We start from the raw sequence: 20751 nt of genomic DNA, 5'->3' as shown, positions 1-20751 counted from the left end.
TGTGTGGAGGAGGTGTGTGTGTGACTGTTTGCGAATCTCTTCTATTTGGGAGAAAAGCTGACATTGCTTCTGATGCGCTATTTCCCTAATCCCTTAGTCCTCTCTTCGCCCATGGTTTTCTTTTGCCCCTTTGAATTCTTGGAAACACTGGCCTTCTTGTGCTCAGTGTAGATTAGGTTAGATTATTCTCTTCTAAAGGTCAAATGTACATCCTGTTGTTTTTTTTGGTACTAGCTATTGAAGTGCACCAGTTCTGAACCAAGCATTGAAAAGTACAGAAGGCTTTAGATAGAGAAACACCTGTCGTATGGTGTATACTTTATCAGTAAGACTGTGCGTTTGGACAACATAAACATCAAAACTGTGCAAGACTGACTCCTTGCACACCATCAGGATTTACTGGCCTTTGTCCTGGTTAGCTCGCAGTGCACCTCCTGTACTCCTAACCTGGTAAGGTAACAGGTGGTATGTGCAACCTCAGAACATGCCAACCCTGACTTCCCAAGGAAATCGTGGAAATATATCAGTCCCTTTCGCAAGTAATGCATGCCCAAAGAGAGACACAAGAAATACTTGACTTTGGATTTAAAGTATTTATTGAAGCATCATGATTCTTGTGTACAGTACGTGCACTGCAATAATTAATAGAAGGAAACAAAACACAGTAATTATAATGTCAAGAATGGTAAAGAAAATGAACAGTTCAACCACTGTGTTGTTACACCAATTATATGCTTACATATAAGTATAGTTATGCTCCTACCTAGCGCTCCCTATCCAAGTGTGCTAGTGTGGGTGAATCTGTCAGGGAGTTAAATCATCTTAGGGTGATCTAACTCACCAGTTAGCAGTTTCATCGGCGGCCCGTCTTGGTGTGGAGCTGAGCACCATCCATCTCAGGACATAAACAGGATTCAGCTGAGCTGGAATTCCGGCATGGTTCGACCTCAACAGTATCAGCAAAATGCTTCTCTACCTAAACAAAGTTGTGATGTCATTTATATATTAAACTTCAACCATGATGCCCAGCCAGGCCGCCATTATTGATTCTATCTTTACAGAGCTGTCCCCAAGCATACAATAACAAACATCAACATTGTGTGCAGTGAACTTAGCCCTCATACAGAATGTTCAAGGCATTTGATAATATGATGACAAAGAAATGTAAATATAAGCAAAGCCATTTCAGAGGAAATTGTCCCATACAAGCATGCAAACAAATATGTGTCAAGTGTCAACATTCAAGAAAGATGTCAACTTCAAACATGAGCATGTATAATGGTGGCGTTCTTGTCCAGACCTAAGTGACCACGTAAAATACACCATGATTGAGACACTTATGAAAGAGAACATTTTTTATATGGTTCTTGTGTCTAGGGGCAGAGAGTTCCAAATAGAGGGTGCAAGGCCCAAAAAAGACTGACCACCATTTGGTTGTCATTTAAAATGGGGTACCTTCAAGAGTGCAAAACGGTAGGTAACTGAGGTGAAATTCCAAAAAGGACCAGTGTATTAGACACATCAAATTAAACAGGAGAATTTCATTTATGGGGAACTAAAAGGAGAAGAGGACAGCAAGTGCCAGACAGAGGAAGAAACCGCTGAGAAGGCACAGCTGACAGAAACAATCCTGTGATCCTGCATGGATTCCCTGTGCTCAGGGGCTTCCCTTCATCCCCTGTGGCCACACTTTATGTGTGCTCTCTTTGCATGAGGAATTCCCAGTGGTGCTCATGCCTTTCCTTATAAGCCCTACACTGTCCTTGACACCATGCCTGGAAAATTTCTCCTACATTCGTGTCCATTTGTCCCTTTCCTCTCTGTGCCTTTACCTCCTGTTTCGTTTGATGTTGCTTTGCTGTCCATATTTAGACATGACTTTCTGCATTACCCATACTAGAGGATAAATATGTGACTCCCACTGTGCCCAATAATGCCCTTGCCTCTGCTGACCCATTCTTGTGCCACACCGTATCTGCCACCCACTGCTGTGTCTCCAGTAACTCCATTTTATCACAAATGCCCTTCTCTTTCCTCTTCTTTTATCCCCTCTGCTTTTGAAGGGCTTATGACTCCTGTGCCCTTACATATTTTTTGAGAATCTCATCTCACACCACTTTTATCCCCACCAAGGCTCCCCTCAGTCATCCACGGGCATGCTCCACACCTTCTGTGACTCCACTCTGCCTCCCATGCCTCCCTCACAATTTCTTTCCATTCCCCATTCAATTCTTGTTCCTGTCTCCTTGCTCATACCTTCGTACATGCCTCCCCTTTCAAGCCTCTCCTATGCCTCTGTGCCTCTCCACTGCCTCACTTCCCTAGATCTTTTGTGAGTCTATACCCATTGTGCAACTCTGCCTTACTAACCATGCCCCCAGTGTTATACCTGTCTCACTACCCTTCACCTGCATCAACCTGAAACCCTCACATCGAATGAAATTCTGTCATCATGAAACACTGCATCACCTTCACATATGCACCAGTCTGCCTTCTAATCCCCTACTCTTCCACTGTGCCTCTCTTGTGATTTACGGCCAGATGAACTCATCTTTTTCTGGTCAGAAACACTTTTAATCAGAGTTTGGAACCATAGAAAATGTGTTTCCGAAGTACCAATCCCTTTTCATGAGTTGGTAGAGTTTTACTAAGTCCTAAAAGGGTTTAGCGACTGGATACTAATTTGGTATTTGGAACGGGCATGTTTTGGGCATCACTTCCAAATACTGTATCTGTACCTTCTGTATCAATAGTTTACAACTGTAATTGTGGCCCCAAAGTATTGAAATTTTACCAACCTCTAAGCTGGCGTGGCAACTCATTTACTCATATGCAGAGGGAAAGGGTCCCTTTAGGACCCCTGCCCCTTTGTGAATTGCTAAAAAGGTTTCTGGGGGAGCAGCAATGGTCTGGGGGACGACTGACACTCTCAGGGGAAAAAAAACTTTTTGCAAGTAGCATTGTTTCCTTTAAGGCAATCAGGATGTTAAAAAAAATTAAAATACTTTCAACGCAGTCACAGACATGGTGGTCTGCTGACTCTTGGAAGCTATGATTATGTTCAGTTGGAGTGAGTTGTAATTTGCGACTTACCTAATACATATTAAGTCAGATTGTGACCCACACTAAATCTGATTTTTGCTGACTGACCCAATAGTACATAGGCTGGTCCCCAAAATGTATTTCTGGTCACAAAAATACTTGTGAATTCCAACCAGTTTTTGCAGCCTGTACAATGATACATCTAGCCCTAACATCTGAGAAGGGGACTGCTGTTCCTTCATAGTTACACCAGGGGCTGTATTATAGTATTAGACATATTTCCCTGGAGTGCAATGGGCATGTCCACCCGCTTTGTGCACCCACTGAGCACCATGGTATTACAGAAGGGGCAGTAGATGCTTGTTCTCCCACTTCTGCAATACTGTTAGTGCTGGTGCACATGTAACACCAGCACTATTTTGGGAAGGTGTTCTTCTTATTTACCTAGGGGCATGGTCCCATGCAAATGAGGTAATCACTTTGCCTCTGTGTCCACGCCATATTACAGATGCGGCCGTAGAGGCAAACAGGTGCTTAAGAGGTACACCGACAGTGAGCCACAGAAGGCTGGTGCATGGTTGATGCCCGATCCGAGAGTGGTCCTCTGGCGGGGGCAAAGGGATCCCATGGAGGCATAGGGGTCCATGCAGGCATATGCCGCTACATACTACACCCACCTGCATGGGGATCTCTGTCCCCTTGTTAAATTGCAGGTGGATGGTGTCTGCACTGTGAAACAAGGCACAGCCTTAAGGAGATGCTCCATCTTTCAATTCATGCAAGGTCCTCTTGGCTGCCCTGCAGGAAGCACACATTTTTGAAAACTTGGTGCACTATACCGATCTGCCCCAGGCGTCCTTTTTAAAAGGTGCTCGTGGCGTAAACCGGGACTGTCCGCCTTTTTCTATAATCGGGACTCAGGTCTTTTCTTATTAGTCCACAAAAAGGAACAGAATCTACACTATGCAAATGTTTATGTTGACTTCTAATGTAACAGAAAGAAGCACATAATCATGAACAATTTCTGCATGATTTGCCACAAGCAGATATGGGAAAAAGTGTGTACAAGACAATTGATTCTCTTGTTGATATTTCCAGGAATTACAGATCTAGAAGAAGTAGCTCAGTTTCTAAAAGAAGGTATCATCATGAAAGACTTTGTTCACTCAAACGTGCTCTCACTGTTGGGAATCTGCCTCCCCAATGAAGGGTCTCCTTTGGTTGTGCTGCCATACATGAAGCATGGGGATCTCCGGAACTTTATCAGGAATGAAACTCATGTAAGTAGTGCTCCTGTGTGATGAAATAAGTATCTGAAAGTAAAGAGTTCCACCAGTAATTATTTTAGCATCTTCTATGAAAATCTTTTATCTAATGCAATTTATAAAGTATCTTTAGACTTCGTGGATAGTCACAGATAATGTTTGTTAAAGTGAGTGGCATAACTATTTTCGTTTGGAATCAATATTCTTTAAATCACAATGTGTTTGTACGTTGAGTCAGGCAGAATTGGGCAGGATAATCTACAACCATAAAACTGTGGGAGCAATGGAAAATATGCCCGCACATTACTTAGCAATTTCTTAGCTGTACTGACTATATTATAGAGCTGTATCAAGGAAAGTGTGAGTTGCAATAGACAGTCTCCCGCTGCTACAATTCATAGGAACTGCTTATTTTATACCATGCTATGTACCACTACAGTTGAAAGTTTCCTATAAATGTTAGCTTACACTAATGCAAGGCAGAGGTAAACTTGTTTATGCAACTATGGATATCAGACTCAAGCAGGGACAGTTAACTTTATCAAACACTATCTGTAGTGAAAAAAGGATGCCACCTTTTATTATTGAACTGCCATAGGATATCATTTGCATGATGCATGAGTAGCTGCACTAGGGAGATGATATACCATTTCAGTATTATTACTACACTATCATCGATTTAAGTCATTAATCCTTCTACAGTCATTTGTACACTATAACTTGGAGTACTTCCAAGAGGTTCATCGTGGCTCTGGCAAATCACTCAGGTTGGGTTAGACACAGTCTAGAAGTCTAGACCTATTCTTTCACCATTAGACGATCGACAGCTATTAACAATTTGTATTTTGAATTATCCTGATGCTTCAATAATGATCCCTCAGATGTCAATGGACTTCTAACTGTTCCCTTTATAAGTGGTCCATCAACGGTGCGGTTATATCTAAAATTGATTGGTCTGTATCAAAATCCCATAAGGAAGAGGTAATTTCCTCACAGGTCTAGCAATTCTCAAAGTTGACCCAACACATACCTAGGTCAGATTTAGAGTTTGGTGGGCAGGGTACTCCATCACAATCCTATTGTAGTAGCCTGCTCACTAAACTCTCATTCCACCTGTGATGTCTTTTTTGTCCATCAGCACCACCAAAAGTCTGGTAGTGACGGACAGAATAAAACAATAATGACCACAACAACCTGGGAGAAATCTCCCGGGTTGTGACAGTCATCAAGTTTTTGTTAAGAAACAAATTCCCACATTGGGAGTTCGTATCGGACAACAAACAAAATAAAAGATTGATGTAGGGCACCAAAAACAACAGTGGCCACTCACCAAAATCTTTGCAACTTGACGGGAACTGCCATGATAGCGGTTTCTTTCAAGATAAAAAGATGCCTGCTAGACAGGTGATCATCTCTATATTTGACAGACTGAGTACCGTCGTAATGGCATACTTAATTTCCACTGCCATCCAGACGTACGTTACTCTATTTTTCAAACTTTAAATCAGGCCTTAAGTCTTTCAAAGGACGCTTCCATGTCAAAAGGGATTAAAGAAGACAGCTGGAAATGAGAAATCAACACTGGGGTGTTGCCTCGTACAACAGAATTTATAAGTGTAAACTTACAACTAGTAACTTTGTTAAAATAGGTGAAGATCTCTGCCACCATGGTTGTGGTATTTCAAAGAATAGAGAAAAATATTGAAGTTCTGTATGTAAAAAAAATATTTTCATGAAAAATATAAATATAAATGAATTTAAAATATTTATTTTTTTAACCTAGAAGTTATTAAAATAAAATTAAATCTGACAGCACATTAACTCATCGCATCAAATCTGTATTAAATAATTAATTAAGTTAAATATATTAATGTAATTTATCAATAGTATTTTTAAAATAATATTTTAAAAAGTTCTACCCTCACTAACTTTTAATGTTATTTAATATATATTAACTTCTATTAAAAACTAAATTTGATTACCCAACATTATTGAACATATTTTAATAAAAGTTAAAATGTTTACTTTTTTATGAAGTTTATTTTTTAACATTTTAAAGTAAAAGAATTAACTAACAAAGAGATATCACTTTTTACATGAAAATATATATGTATTTTAAATGTCAAAATATGGGGTGTTATTTTATTTTTCTGCCTCCACTTTTTGTATGGGAATGTGTTGCAGTTTCAATTGGTTGGCCATAAGTGGTGTTTAATGTACTGAAAGTCTTGGTTAGAGTGAATTCGAGCCTGTTTTGGCACGTTGAGGGCTGTGATAACTTTAGAATTATTCCTTGAGAATAGCACTGGTCTAACTCGTGTTTGGGAGGGTATTGTTAGCCCATTCCTAACCCCTCTTTAAGCTGTCCTAAACTCTTCCCATTTATTATTAAGTAGTCCCCATTTCCGGCCATTCCCTCTTGTCTCTCCCACATTTACAATTAAAATATATAGCTGCATGTGTGTAGATCTCCCCACCGTGGCAGAGACCACCGCACAGACAACATACTAGAGGTGGAGGACTCCGGCAATATGTTTCTGAATGGCGTTTTGTAGCACTTGGATAGTGCTACTGTACTATTACTTTACATACCACAAAATGCAGTTTGTGACTACATGCCTAAATATTTTGTGGAAAAGTGCAGAGTCTTTACTTGCTCCTAGAAGATTTGTGATAAATAGTTCTCAATATCTCTTAAACGTTTATTGGCTTCAGATAAACAGATTGCTCTGGAAACATACTGTTAGCACTCACATTTTTGTTTAGATAGCATCAGCCACAAATGTAGATGATATCATGGGTTGAAATTATTATTTGTTTACTGAAGTAATTTTGTAACAATTCTGCCACAAGAAAGATGCATGCAGTGTAACAGAACATCTATCCAATGTAAACATCAATTGGCACCACTTCCTGCAGTGTGCTCAGTCTTAGTGTACCTCGCCAGCATGAGGTACATTGTTTTTGATGAACAGGATCCTATTAGAGATACATTGATGTGCTTTTTCAAAGTAGAAGCACAATGTACCTTCTAAGCAAACAGCAACAATAGTTTAAGCAAAGTTGATGATGTACTAATGGGCTTGGACAAGAGGAGCAAGGGGTACAGCTAAATAATGTACAACATACTTCTACAGAATCATAAATATCTGATGCTTACACAAAGTAGCATTTACATTATACTGTCACAGTTTGTGGGCCCTCATGCATGCTACAACTTGCCATAAACATTTAGAAGGCGTTTCTATGTAATGACATGCACAAGTAATGACTACATCCTCGCCTCATCATCAGTGTGTGTGTTTGAGCAGATGTATTGTTTTATGTGTAAAAGAGTCAGTGATAAACAGAAGAACATAAATATTTTGGCACACACTGTCGAACTGAGATAGCAGCATTTTTAGTTCAATCTGAACACAACCTGAAATTCTTAGTTTGGTACAAATGTGTTGGGAATGATTATTGGCAATCAAAGTACTGCCATAATTGCAATCGTAAATGTCCCTTTGTATTACAGAATCCAACTGTGAAAGATCTCATAGGTTTTGGACTTCAAGTTGCAAAAGGCATGGAATATCTTGCCAGCAAAAAGTTTGTTCACAGAGATTTAGCTGCCAGAAATTGCATGTAAGTATGATAATGTATGCACATCCTGCATTCAATTTTCTATCCCTGACATTACCCTGTAAATGGAAAATAAGCTGATTTCATAAGCTCACAAATAAGGTGTCAGCTTGACGGGCAGTGGTCGCTATTTTGTGGACCCCATCACCTACTCTATCTCCTCATGGTTCAAAGGGAATAAATGCCAGTTTTCTTGGGATCACCACCACTACTGTTTAACTATTTTATTTTCTGTTTAAAAACGTTGAGTCCTATTTACAAGAGTAACTTTGAGCCCGTGGATTTATCCACATGTAAATTTACTACTACACCTAGGTGTTAGTCTACACTTTTTTGCTATTCATCATTTTTTAGTGTAGATTTACTGCAAAGTGTGGACTTACATGTTGCACCCCCTGGTGGAGCTTCCTACAACAGTATTTACAAGTGTTAACTTATTACAAATACCTTTTCACATGTAGGTAGAGATCTCCATCACTGTGGTGGAGATCTCCCTTTGGGAAGGTATAGAGAAAATTATTAAAATGTATTACTCTTTAAAAAAAATACTAAAACATATTAGAATATACAATATAAATGTAAAATAATGTAAAATATCAATTTCAAACCTAGAACAGATAGAATAAAATGTTTCAGCACATAACTCATTAAATTAAATGTCAATTCATTAACATATATTTCTTTTATTCACACTTAATGTACTCATACTCATACATATTTCTTAAAATCTAATTACGAAAAGGTCTTAAGAAATTCCTGTCAGGAAGCTAGAATCCTTGCTAGGAAAATTATTTGATAGGTGCATTTCAGAGCCTGGTCTCTGACAATAGTTGCTTGCTTATTTAATGTGTTGAATTCCCAGATGTATTTCTTTCTGTGACACTAGGTTTGATGCTGATGACCCTAATCCTTTTAAAATGCAGTTCAAAGAGCAATGTGCTGGATAGAGTGCTAGGTAATGTCATTAACCGAGAGTACTGACTTTCCAATAATTAGCTGAATTTTAGAATCCCAGAGGCACTATTTTTACTGAACTCAGGTTAACACGATCAAGGAAAGGAAATGTAAAATGTATCAGTAGTGATGGTGTAAGACACACTTTCAAAGTGCCTGCTATATGACTGACCATTTCAAGATTGGGTTGAGCACACCCAGGCCATGTCAAGGGCCGAAGCAGAATGGCTGAGACTGATGGACTGTTCCCATGAAGAGCAGTTGTCAGCACTGATTTGCATAAAGCAGGCCTTTGTCTAGAGCGGAAGAGTAAGTGAAAAACAATTGGTTGGAATTTGACCCAGAGACAATGTTTTAGACTATTTGCAAATATTCCTCCCATCAGCTTTTATATTATCGATGTAATCCCCTACGTGGCAAAGGGTATGCCGCGACTTGGGTCTCCTGCTCAAAGTGTCATAGGATCCAAGGTTTGCCTTGCTGATGAGGCTTAAAAAGGCTGATACTAGTCTAGGGTTGCTTCTTTTCCCTTCAGGAGGAGGCCATAGCTGGGCTGCTCCCATGAAGGGCAGGGCCAGTACTGATTTGCATAATGCAGGCCTCTGTCTAGAGTGACATGTTGGGTGAGAAACGAAGGGCTGGAATGCTACCCAGAGCAATTGCCAGTGCTTTGAACTATTTCCATGTGTTCCTCCCTTCACCTTTTATGTGACCACTTCATCCAGAGGCATGAATTTCACATGTTTTTATCTGTTCTAATGTGCCCCAGATGGGGACATTCCTGTTTCTTAACTTGGTGCTAACCTACATAAAAGCTTGGTGCATGTCACTTTTTATTAAACCTAAAACATAAGCTCACAGAGTTATATTTGACAATATATATGAAGGCTGTAAACCATTTGCACCCTCACAAATATGGCATACTCTACAACACAGAGTATCAGACAGTTCAACAACACCTAAAAAATATGGTACCAAGCTAATTCTAAAGATAGCGCGGAGGGGCAACAAATATTTAAGACGAATAATGTGCTTAAACATTATGTAAATTACTATGTGAATGAACTCTGAACTGTCACACTTAGGTATGTCTGTACTCTGATTTCTCAAGTATATTTTCTCCATATTGTTGAGCAACTCTAGAGAATTATATTTTGTGGGCCACATTAATGAGGCCCTTACTCTGCCATTGCGTCACTTTTGGTGATACTACGATGGTGTAAAAAATGCACCAGACTGCGCCATATATACAAAGTGACGCATCTATGCAGATTCCTCACTTTATAGACCCCTGCGCTACATTATACCTGTAACAGGTATAATGTATGCAAGGTGGGCATTCCAAAGCAGAAAAGCCTTGTAGAAGTGGCGCTGTGAAATGTATGAGATTTCACTGAGTCACTTCTGTGGTGTCACTGCATCAAATCCTTACGCCTGCTTGAAGCAGGCATAAGGGGTGACCAGGGCAGTTTGTAGGTGTTTTGCCACCCTAGGCGAGAATTGAAAAGTGCCGCCCCCTCATTTTTACAACCATCACTCTGTCCCCCTGTCATCCAAGCCTCTGCAGTTTCTCACTCTCAATGCACTTTCAGTCTTTCTCTTCCAACAAAATCGTTTAGCACTCTTTGAGAACTTCAACTGCCAGTTACAATGGCAACTCTGCTCGTGTTGCTGCAGAGTAGACTGGACTTAATGACTGGCCCATCCCTGTACCAGGCTGTCATCTCATCATTTTCCATCTCATCAAATGGTGAGCTCAGGAGCCTCTCTGACCTCACTCCATACTGTAACAAGATGTAAGAAGGTACAGAGAAAAATCTAGAAGTGAAAAACTGAACTCTGTGCAGTCAAGACAGACAGAGGTCAGCTTTCAGTTACCTGCCTCAGAGCCTGAGCCTGGAAGTAACTGCATGCTGCCAGAGGGTTCATGCAACATCAGCTAAGGAGCAGTAGTGGATTGATGCTGGCAGCTGAAACCAGGAAAGTTGGAAAAAACTGTCTATGTGTGAGAGAGACAGTGAGTGCATGTGTGTGCATTTGTGTGATTGTGTGTATGTGTGAGAGACAGAGAGAGAGAGAGAGAGAGAATATGTGTCTGTGTGTACATGTGAGCATGTGTGTTTGTGAGTGGAAATTACACATTTCTGGCAACGGCATATGTAAAGTAATTCTTGGCAAACTTCTGACACTGGCATACTAGATGTAATTCTTAACATAAGGGAATACACCCAATTCATAGTAGGTGCACCAATTGAAATACACAGTGTATCCACTGCACATTTTTAATAAATGTGGTCCACGCCTGGGGAGCGTCAGGCTGCACTGGCTTGGCACACCAATGGCTATTGAGCCAATCAGTGTACAATTTGACCCCATATCATTCAAAATGTTCCCAATGGAGAATCGCCCTGAGCCCTTATAGCAGAAGTCTATGAATATAATTGAAACCTGCACTGCTACCAACGATGCTGTTCCTGATCGCTGTGCCTTTCGTACATAGTTGTGCCTTTTCATGAGGTGCTGTGGCTGTTATTGAGGAAGTAACTGGACATTTTGGCTGTAATTGCACAGCATAGCATGGTCATCTGGATATATATGCCCATGGGTATATGATAGCCACATCCTTGTTATAATTTCAGCTCTGTTGGAATATGTATAATAACTCAAACAGACTTGTACCTCCTTTAGCATTTTTGTTATTTTATTGACCAAGGATCTAATTTTGCTCTTCAGACCATAAGTTGCCACTTATTGCGCACCTGCTGCTGAGCCAACATATGCCAGGTCTGATTAATATTTTATGCAGAGGTTAGTATGGAGGTCGTCGAGGCGCCAGGTGTTTATCAAAGAAGGCTACGGCTCCTTAGCCGATGCGGTACATCTTAATTGAAGTGGAACATGTAGTACCGAATTCAGTTGGCACCTCGCTAAGGCCCTGAAAATAGAATTTGAAGCTATTACTTTTATCGAATCCGACACAGTCTTGATATGGCACCTTTAGTTCCCTCCTGGGAACACTGTTCTTTTTTCTGATTACCTCCACTGGAGCCGACTTCCCCCAAATAGCAGCATTTATTCGAAGTGTCAGAGCTGTGATGAGCCTAACCATAATTACCAAGCCGCCAAAGATAAACAACAGCAACACAAATGGATTGTTGCTCTCCCTTTACTTTAGAAACATCTTTGGCGTGACAAGATGGGCTGTGTTTGATGTTCTCCTCCACTGCATCCCTAAGCTGTTGCAATAAAGTGACAGGCGATCTCACACTCGTGTTTTTTTGCCGCCCTCCCCCTTTTGCCGCCCTAGGCGGCCGCCTAGTTTTGCCTAATGGCCGAAATGGCCCCGGGGGTGACGCAGGCTTTTTTCACATGGGGCTTGTCCCGATTGAAATGAAACATTGCTAGAGTTGGGTCTGTTTCCAGATACACATCCAGCAGTGCGCACTTTTTGTGCAGAAACGTCAGGATTCCTGATGAATCTGTAAATCCTTGTGACATGGAGCGCCTTACAGTAAATAGGGCGCATCCTTGGTGTCACAAGGATGGCGCACTGAAAAGTTTTGCATCGCTGTTTCATCCCCAGCGATGCAGCACTTTTCATAAATAAGGTTGTGCATGTTTAATACACTTATCAGGTCAAGGGCCCCTATACTATACGACAACATAGCTCGATATTATGACAAGCAAATATTGCTTTTAAACCTTTCCTAACAATGATTTTCCTTAACCGGCATTATGCAAAAGGTAATGTAGGCATTCTTTGCACTTTTATAAGAATTAGGGCCAGATGTAGGTCGCCAAATACCGGTCGGTAACGGCCGATTTTGGCCGTTACCGACCGGTATTTGGCTTTTGAGATGTAGGTGGGTCTGAATTTACAGACTCGGTATATTTACCGATTCGGTAAATTTACCACTTCGGTATTTTACCGAATCGGTAAATATACAGATTCTGTAAATCCATATGTAGGTGACACTCTTAAGAGTGCCACAGGCCCTTAAGATTCGGTATTTTACCACCCAATCCTATTGGGTGGTAAAATACCGAATTCAGGTGTGCATGCACATCTGTGCATGCACACCTGTGCCATGTGGCACACAGACATGCCCTTAGGGCATGTCTGTGTGCCACATGGCACACATGCCTGTACTTGGGGTGCTAGAGGGTGTCAAAGTGACACCCCCTGCACCCTTGCAGGATTCGGTATTTACCGAATCTGTAAATACCGAATCGGTATTTCACATTGATTCCTATGGGCTTCAAGGCCCATAGGAATCAATGTGAAATACCGAATCGGTATTTACAGATTCGGTAAATACCGACTCTTACAGAATCGGTAATTTTTTACCTACATCTGCCTCCTTCCTATTTACCGACTCTTAAATACCGATTCGGTATGAGTCGGTATTTAAGAGTCGGTAAATAGGAATTACATACACCTGGCCCTACATGCTTTAACCCAAAAGTAAAAGCTTGATTCAAACGTTAGGACACACAAGTCCGTGTGTGGTTATCACTTAACACTCTCCGAGGTAATATTGACAGCAGAGGAATTCAAAATGCAAAATGGCTGTGATGTTTACATAGAAATACAGTCATACAGATACACAAAGGAATCAGAGATAGAAATATTTCAGCCAAAATTGAGGGAATGAAGATGGAAGCAAGCAATGATGTTGTATAAAAAGGAAAATAAGCCATTTTCTAATAGTAGGCATTGCTAATGTTGACACCTACACTCCATGACAACGCAGATACATAACATGACAAGCAGAGACTGATTTTTAACCTTTAAAACAATGGCGTTTTATTACCCAACACTGTGTAAAAGGTATGGTGGCCATTCTGTGTACTTTTGTAATCATTAATGCATTAACCCAAAATCGAAATACGTGATTCAAACGGTAGGAATACTAAAACTGGTGATTATTTTAACCTAATGGTTGCATATATTTGCTATTGTGAAGCACAAACAGGCAGTCGTGTGACATGAGCAAAAATTAAATTGTTTTCTTAGCAGCAGTTAAAATAAGAAACGAAGTTTGGATTTTTCTTAGGTTTTCAAGATTAGGAACGCATATTTCTACTCTTTGGATCACAAGTGATATATTAATTGCTACGCTTTGCCATTCTCTTTTTTATTTCTTAGGCTTGATGAAACGTTTACTGTTAAGGTTGCCGATTTTGGCCTCGCCCGAGATGTTTATGATAAAGAGTACTACAGTGTGCACAATAAAACAGGAGCCAAGCTGCCAGTCAAATGGATGGCGCTGGAGAGCCTGCAGACTCAGAAGTTCACAACAAAATCAGACGTGGTAATGCTACTTCTCTGCTAAATGTCATGCCCGTTCATCTTTACTAATTATTCTGTAGAACCTGCCCCCTCGTCTTCTGATATTGTTGGATGGTTGTGTTGTGTTTGTCCAGTGGCAGATTTATTTTTGTCTTCCATGTTCTCCACACAGCCTTCAGTAACAGCTTGGCTGGCCTTACTGATGTTCAGTCTCTCTATACACAGGTTTAATCAGGACGCATGGGACTTAGCCAGTACCTGACCAACTGGCTTCCGTTTCCGGTCTTGGAATAATGCACTCAAAGTTCCTCAATTTGAACTTAATTTTGTAAGGCCGTGTGAGGGCGGCTTCTCAGAAAAAAAGGCTGAAATAAGTGCTAACGCGGGATTTCTGGTCTATTGTTATAGATCTAGATCCCAACTCAGGTCGACTAAACCGTTGGTACCTGTCATAGAGTAAAAGGCAATCCACTACTAGGTCAAACAGTTAAGGACTTACACCACTCTCAAGAACCACCTACCACGAATAAGTTTTAAAAGTTTATTATAAAGCCAAAGTTAACTGGAGATACAAACATCTCAAAATAAGGTTTAAAAGATATACGGGTATCAATACAAACATGAATTTTCTAAATGCTCTTAGTCGGCAAAAGAATATCACCAAACCCAATTCAAGAATCATCAGAGTTGCAAGAATAGACACGAGCCGTAGCTTGTGAGTCATTTACAGAAAGGAGGAAATACAGATTAGACTGTCCCTACACTAGACTAAGTGACATCCCTACTTAGCAGAATCTTAACCTAAAAAGGTGTCAGCCGTGGTGACTTCCAAAGAAGATCACTCACTTCCCTTAGTCTTCGTTGTAAATCGGTCTCTCGCAGTTAACCTATCTGCCTACCCATCCGCTCTCTTAGGTTCCTCAGACCATCTGCTCTAACTCCACCCAGGGGTGCTGTCCCTAATACAAAATCACATTTACAATAGAGACGCCCCTTAGAGACGCCCCTCACGTGGTGTCGGTTCTGGCATTTTCCATGCTGATACTCCTCTGGGCCCATCGTTAGCGTGGTGACCTTGCTTCTCAGGCTCTTCTCTGGCAGGACGGTACCCCCCAGGAAATTCCTGAAGCCTCCTCCAGGCCTGTGCCTGGCTCCCGGAACAAAAGTCTATTCATCACTCTCTTGATTGGAACCTCCTCGCACCTGCAAACAGACACTTGTACTGTGGGCCCCAAATTCCGGCCTCCACCGTATCTTCTAAGTCGTAAACCCTTCGAGCAGGCTCCGCAATTTATGCTTAACATGACCTTCCTTTAACTAGCACATGCAGATCTAAAGAAATGACTTTCTCTATTCTCGCCTCTTACAGGATCTCGCAGCCTTAGACCTTCACTTGCACAATTTTGGCCCTTCACTTGCACAATTTTGGCCCCACTCACAAAGCCGGCAATCTTTTAGACCCCATTATCTCCAATCTCTCTAGCATCTCTTATCAATCCTCAACACCAGTTATTTGGTCGGACCATTTTATTGTTAATTTTTCAATTGAAACAGCAATGGTTAAACCCTCGAACCCCGCTCTCCCTCACAAAGCTAGTAGGAACTGGAAACACTTAGATATTGATAAACTTAACTCCCTTCTTGCAAATGAAAAACCTATGTTTTCCAGTATAACTACTCAAGAGCTACCTACCGTCAGACAATGGTTGACAACAGCTTTGGATGTTTGTCTTCCGATTCAAAAAAATAAACCTCAAATTCATCACCCACCAGCACCATGGTTTACTGATGCTCTTCGCCAAGAAAAATCCAATTGTAAAAAATTGGAACGCATTTGGCGTTCAAAGTATAATTCTGACCAGAAACTAAAATATAAGGTAGCCCTTAAAGCCTATCATTCGTCTTGTGACACCGCCAGAGCCAATTTTGCCAATTCCACTATTCTTACGGCACAAAATAGACCCAAGGCTCTGTTTAAAATCGTTAAGGAGCTCTCAGGTGCATCTACTGTACCCAAAGACCCCTGTTTGGACACTGTCCAGTGTGAGGTTTTAGCCAACTTTTTCGTTGAGAAGATTGATAAAATCTATGATACTTTTAATTCTACTTCTGCTGTGTTAATTAATCCTGACCCAACCTTATGTACTCCCCTTCTTGATACCACCCTTGGTTCCACTTCTGTGCTTCCCCTTCTGCATGTCTGGGACCCTATCTCTCCTACACTTTTAAAAAAATATCTTCAAGACATTAAATCCGGCTCCCCCCTTGACCCAATGCCTCCACAAGTCCTGAGCTCCTTGGATCCAGCCCTACTTCATATTATCCTGAAGGTTCTAAACGCGTCTTTAACTGAAGCTATCGTTCCCAATGAATGGAAACATGCTATGGTGGTTCCATTATTAAAAAAGGCCAACGCAGATCCCAACATCCCATCGAACTTCCGCCCTATTTCTTTGCTTTCATGTTTTTCCAAAATTTTGGAGAAACATGTCAATTCTTTACTCACCTCTCACGTTGAATCTTCTAATCTTCTTCATGGCTCTCAATCCGGGTTCAGGGCTGGCTTTTCCACTGAAACCACTCTTCTTGGTGTGTCGGAATCCATTAGACTAAAGGTGGACAATGGGGAGCCAGTGGCGCTCATATTACTTGATTTGAGTGCCGCATTTGACACCGTCTCCCACTCTATCCTGTTGTCCACCTTGAAATCTGTGGGTGTCGGTGGTTCCGCCCTGGCCTGGATTGCTAACTTTCTTTCTGATCGCACATTTCAAGTGTTTTCCCCTACATCTGTTTCATCAATCTTCCCCTCTAAACACGGTGTTCCACAAGGGTCTATCCTTAGTCCCCTCTTTTTTAATTTGTATGTGAGACCCCTGGCTTTTTTGGCGGAACAGGCAGGTCTCACAATTTACTCCTACGCCGATGACACTCAAGTCATCTATTCACTCTCCACCAATAAAAATTCTCCTTCTTCTTCTCTTCAAAATGGACTTCGACAAATATCTGCATGGATGCTTGAGCACAAATTAAAATTAAATGGGGACAAAACAGAACTGCTTCTGTTTGGCCCGGACATCTCGCTATGGGGCCCACAACATTGGCCACCGGAGATGGGTCCTCTCCCTACCCCAACTACGACTGCTCGTAATCTTGGGGTCCTCCTTGACAATCAATTGTCTTTCAAGCAGCACGTCGTGAAAGTCTCCGCCACCTGTACTACCATCATCAGGTGGCTGAGGAAAATCACGTGGATGCTGCCTGCTGACACCCTGAGGACGGTAGTCCAGGCTCTTGTCATCTCACGCCTGGACTACGGGAACATCTTACTCTTGGGTGCCTGCAAGGAGGTAACTAGGAAGTACCAGGTGGTACAAAATATGGCTGTTCGCCTTATTTGCAACCTTCCTGCTAGAACATCGACCACACCTCTCATGCGCAAACTGCATTGGCTGCGCATTGAGAACAGGGTTAAATTCAAGGCTTTGTGTCTTATGCACAAAATCCTGACTGGAAAAGCCCCACACTACTTATCTGTTCTAGTGCAGCACTATGTCCCCTCTCGCACACTTAGGTCATCCACCCAAAATAAAGTTAAAGTACCGCGCGTTAAGAGAGCTAAAATGGGAGGTCGTTCATTCTCCCTGTTAGCACCCTCTCTTTGGAACTCCCTACCCTTACCTTTACATTCTGAAATGTGTTTCCTGACTTTTCGTAAGGGAATCAAGACCTGGCTATTTAATATGTAAGCTGTTGATCTGATGCCCCCCTCATCTTGTATACTTTCTGTCTGCTTTAGCGCCGGGAAACCTCCGGGTAGCTGTGCGCTTAATTAAGTGTAATTATAATAATAATAATAATATTCAGGCCTATTAGAATTACATGAAACGGGCCTGTGCACTCTGCAAACCTTTAATTTCTTAGTCTAAACAGTATTCTAACTTATTACACACAATGGTTATATGAAACACTTCTATAAAACATATATTTCAGTTCTATGAACAATAATACTTTGAATTACAACAACATTAAAATCCACATCGTATGAGAGTGTAACAGCACCTTTCATTTCTCTGTGAACTGCCATGTGGTCTACACATTTCTACGTTTAGCAGAATTACATTCTCCTCTACAACAACCATATAACATGGGATTTCAACATCATTCTAACATTTCTACACTCTTCTACATTAGCTTTTCACACTGATATATGCATTCTATTTTGATTAAACACTCTTATGTATTTTCACTCTATAAATTCGACACTCTTATGTAATCTTTACTAAACTGATACAACGTGCTTGTAAATATGGTGCACTTCTATATTTTTTTCCCAATTTGCGCTCTCTCAGTCCCCCCTTTGATGACTTTTAGTAGTCATCACCATCACAACACCATCCCTGAGGTATGAACTGAGTCAAACTGAACTCGTTGCAGTATTCCCTCGTTTCATCATCTCTAGAGCCCTCAGACTCCTGTACTGGTTATCCTGCATCGCAGCTAATCTCCTCTCCTGCTCTCTCATGGATCTCTGCAACCTATTTGATCTATACCATTGGTACAGCCGCACCAATCCCCACAAGGTGATTATGCAAATCACTATTATGATGATAGGTTTCAGTATGTACCAGATGAAACCCTTTCCTAGGTTGGCAAACCAACCTCCAACTTTACCCATTCCTTGACCTACTTTTTCCCACACATTTATCTGTGTCAAATCCTCAATCTCATGATGAATTTCAGTAATGTTCCGTATGTACTTTTCTAGAGGTTTTGAATTGTCTGGAATGTAAGTACAACATTCCTGAACCTTCAAAGCCTTACAGACTCCTCCCTCTTTGGCTAACAGAACGTCTAGAGCAAGTCGATTCTGAAGAACCATTGCCCTTATCGATTGCATCTCTCCCTCCACCAGCATTAATGATCTAGCAGTACTAGCGGACAACCTATCTACAACTGTTGCCAATCTCCTAATCTTGACATCATTCAGTGCTATCCCTAAAAGAGGAAAGATAGCACCAAATACGTCTCCAACTACCTCCTCATAGTGTACATCCCTTCTTCCTCTAGCTTGAGTTCCTCTCTCTACAATTTCCAAATCCTCAGCATGGTATATTTTGGGGAAGACAATTGCCAAATAACATGATCCATACCAATTATCCAGTAGTTTCACATATGCATTTCTTCCACAAACAAAATATACATTCGGGATCACCTGCATTTCCTTCAAGAAGTCCTTGTTATAATATTCTAATTGGAAAGCATGTTCCCAATTTACTTCTCCCACAAACACATTCTCATAATAGGTTTTACCCCTATATATACACAGTTTCCCCTTCTTCTCTCGATCTAAAGCTATTGGACCATTACTACCCTTTCTTTGGTGTGACCTTTCTTCCTCGGTCCAATCTGTTTTCCATTGGCCTGAAGCTTTTAAGATCTTCTGTCTCCTATACCGATCATCCACCTGCCCTATAAACTTTTTCTCAATTTCTGACACTTTACAAGTCAAATTATTTCTTCGGGCATGTGAAGTATCCAACGTTTTCCAAGGAATGAAAAATGTCTGTAATCTATCTTCACTCTTATAATAATCCCACTTGTTCAAGTGCTTGTAGTTTGGCAATTCTGGTAAAACAGCATCAAAATTTGAAAAATAATACTCAAACCCATCACGTTCATAAAATATGCTCAGCAACAAACTACATGTGATTCCATAAGTCAATGGAAGATGATGATATCTAATACCTTCGTCTACAGAGGCTGGCAATTGCATGCAAACATAACAATTTTTCGCCTCCATAACATCAATATATTCATAAAGCAATTTAGCATATGCATTTGATTTGAAATTTCCCTGTGATTCATCCACATGCAACCTACGAGTCTCTGCTGCTAGTAAAGCTTTATCTTTCTCAGTATTGTCCCCCTTTTTACCAGCAGTAGTAGGTTTCTGTGTCGATACAATTTTTGTTTGCCTTGTTGCTTTCTCTTCATTTCTATGTCCCACTACATATGATATAGTAACTACTAAAACTATGAGAAAAATTACTCCCACTAAAAGTGTGCCTACTATGCATTTTGTCCTGCGGTTCGGGTTGCCAGCCTCCATGTTCTCAAGACAGTGTAGTTCTGATTTTCTTCTACAACACAAAATCTCTTTTCTTTGCTTCTTCAGCCTTTCCGAACCACACCTGGAAGCTGATAATCCCTTCTGCAAGATCAGTCTTTGAGTTCTATAGCAACGGACAACCTTAGCCCTTCTCTGTCCACTAAATGGAAGTCCCTAAATGTCTTCTTCTTCCACTTGGCGCTAGGTTATCTCTCAATCTGTTTATTTACAAAGTCTTTAGCAATCTGGAATTATACGTGTTCCGGCAGCTCTGATCACGTATTCTAATATTTCCAAACGAAGAATGATCTCATCAGGTGTTGGCCCCATTGAACAAGAAGTCGGAAATTCTAGTCTGTTTAAAACCATGTCTCTTATCCTGCTCGGTAGGGGAGGATTGGGGATAGTGAATGTCAGCAACCCTTCGACCTCCACTCCTGGTATCAACAACACTATTTCCA

The 20751-nt window shown here is 41.0% G+C and overlaps 1 protein-coding gene across 1 annotated transcript in view; it reads left to right on the top strand.

The window, feature by feature from the left end:
- The window catches only part of MET (MET proto-oncogene, receptor tyrosine kinase), a 422785-nt gene that overhangs the window by 370614 nt on the left and 31420 nt on the right, over positions 1 to 20751 (top strand). Inside the window, exons 17-19 of the mRNA XM_078674354.1 lie at positions 4141 to 4322; positions 7825 to 7934; positions 14035 to 14200. Coding sequence (XP_078530480.1) covers positions 4141 to 4322; positions 7825 to 7934; positions 14035 to 14200 — 458 coding nt within the window. The remainder of the gene's footprint in view (positions 1 to 4140; positions 4323 to 7824; positions 7935 to 14034; positions 14201 to 20751) is intronic.

Source organism: Lissotriton helveticus, chromosome 1_1, assembly GCF_964261635.1.
Source record: "Lissotriton helveticus chromosome 1_1, aLisHel1.1, whole genome shotgun sequence".
Lineage (NCBI taxonomy): Eukaryota > Metazoa > Chordata > Amphibia > Caudata > Salamandridae > Lissotriton > Lissotriton helveticus.
The sequence above is the reverse complement of the archived record's forward strand: the minus strand, read 5'-3'. Positions and strand labels throughout refer to the sequence as shown.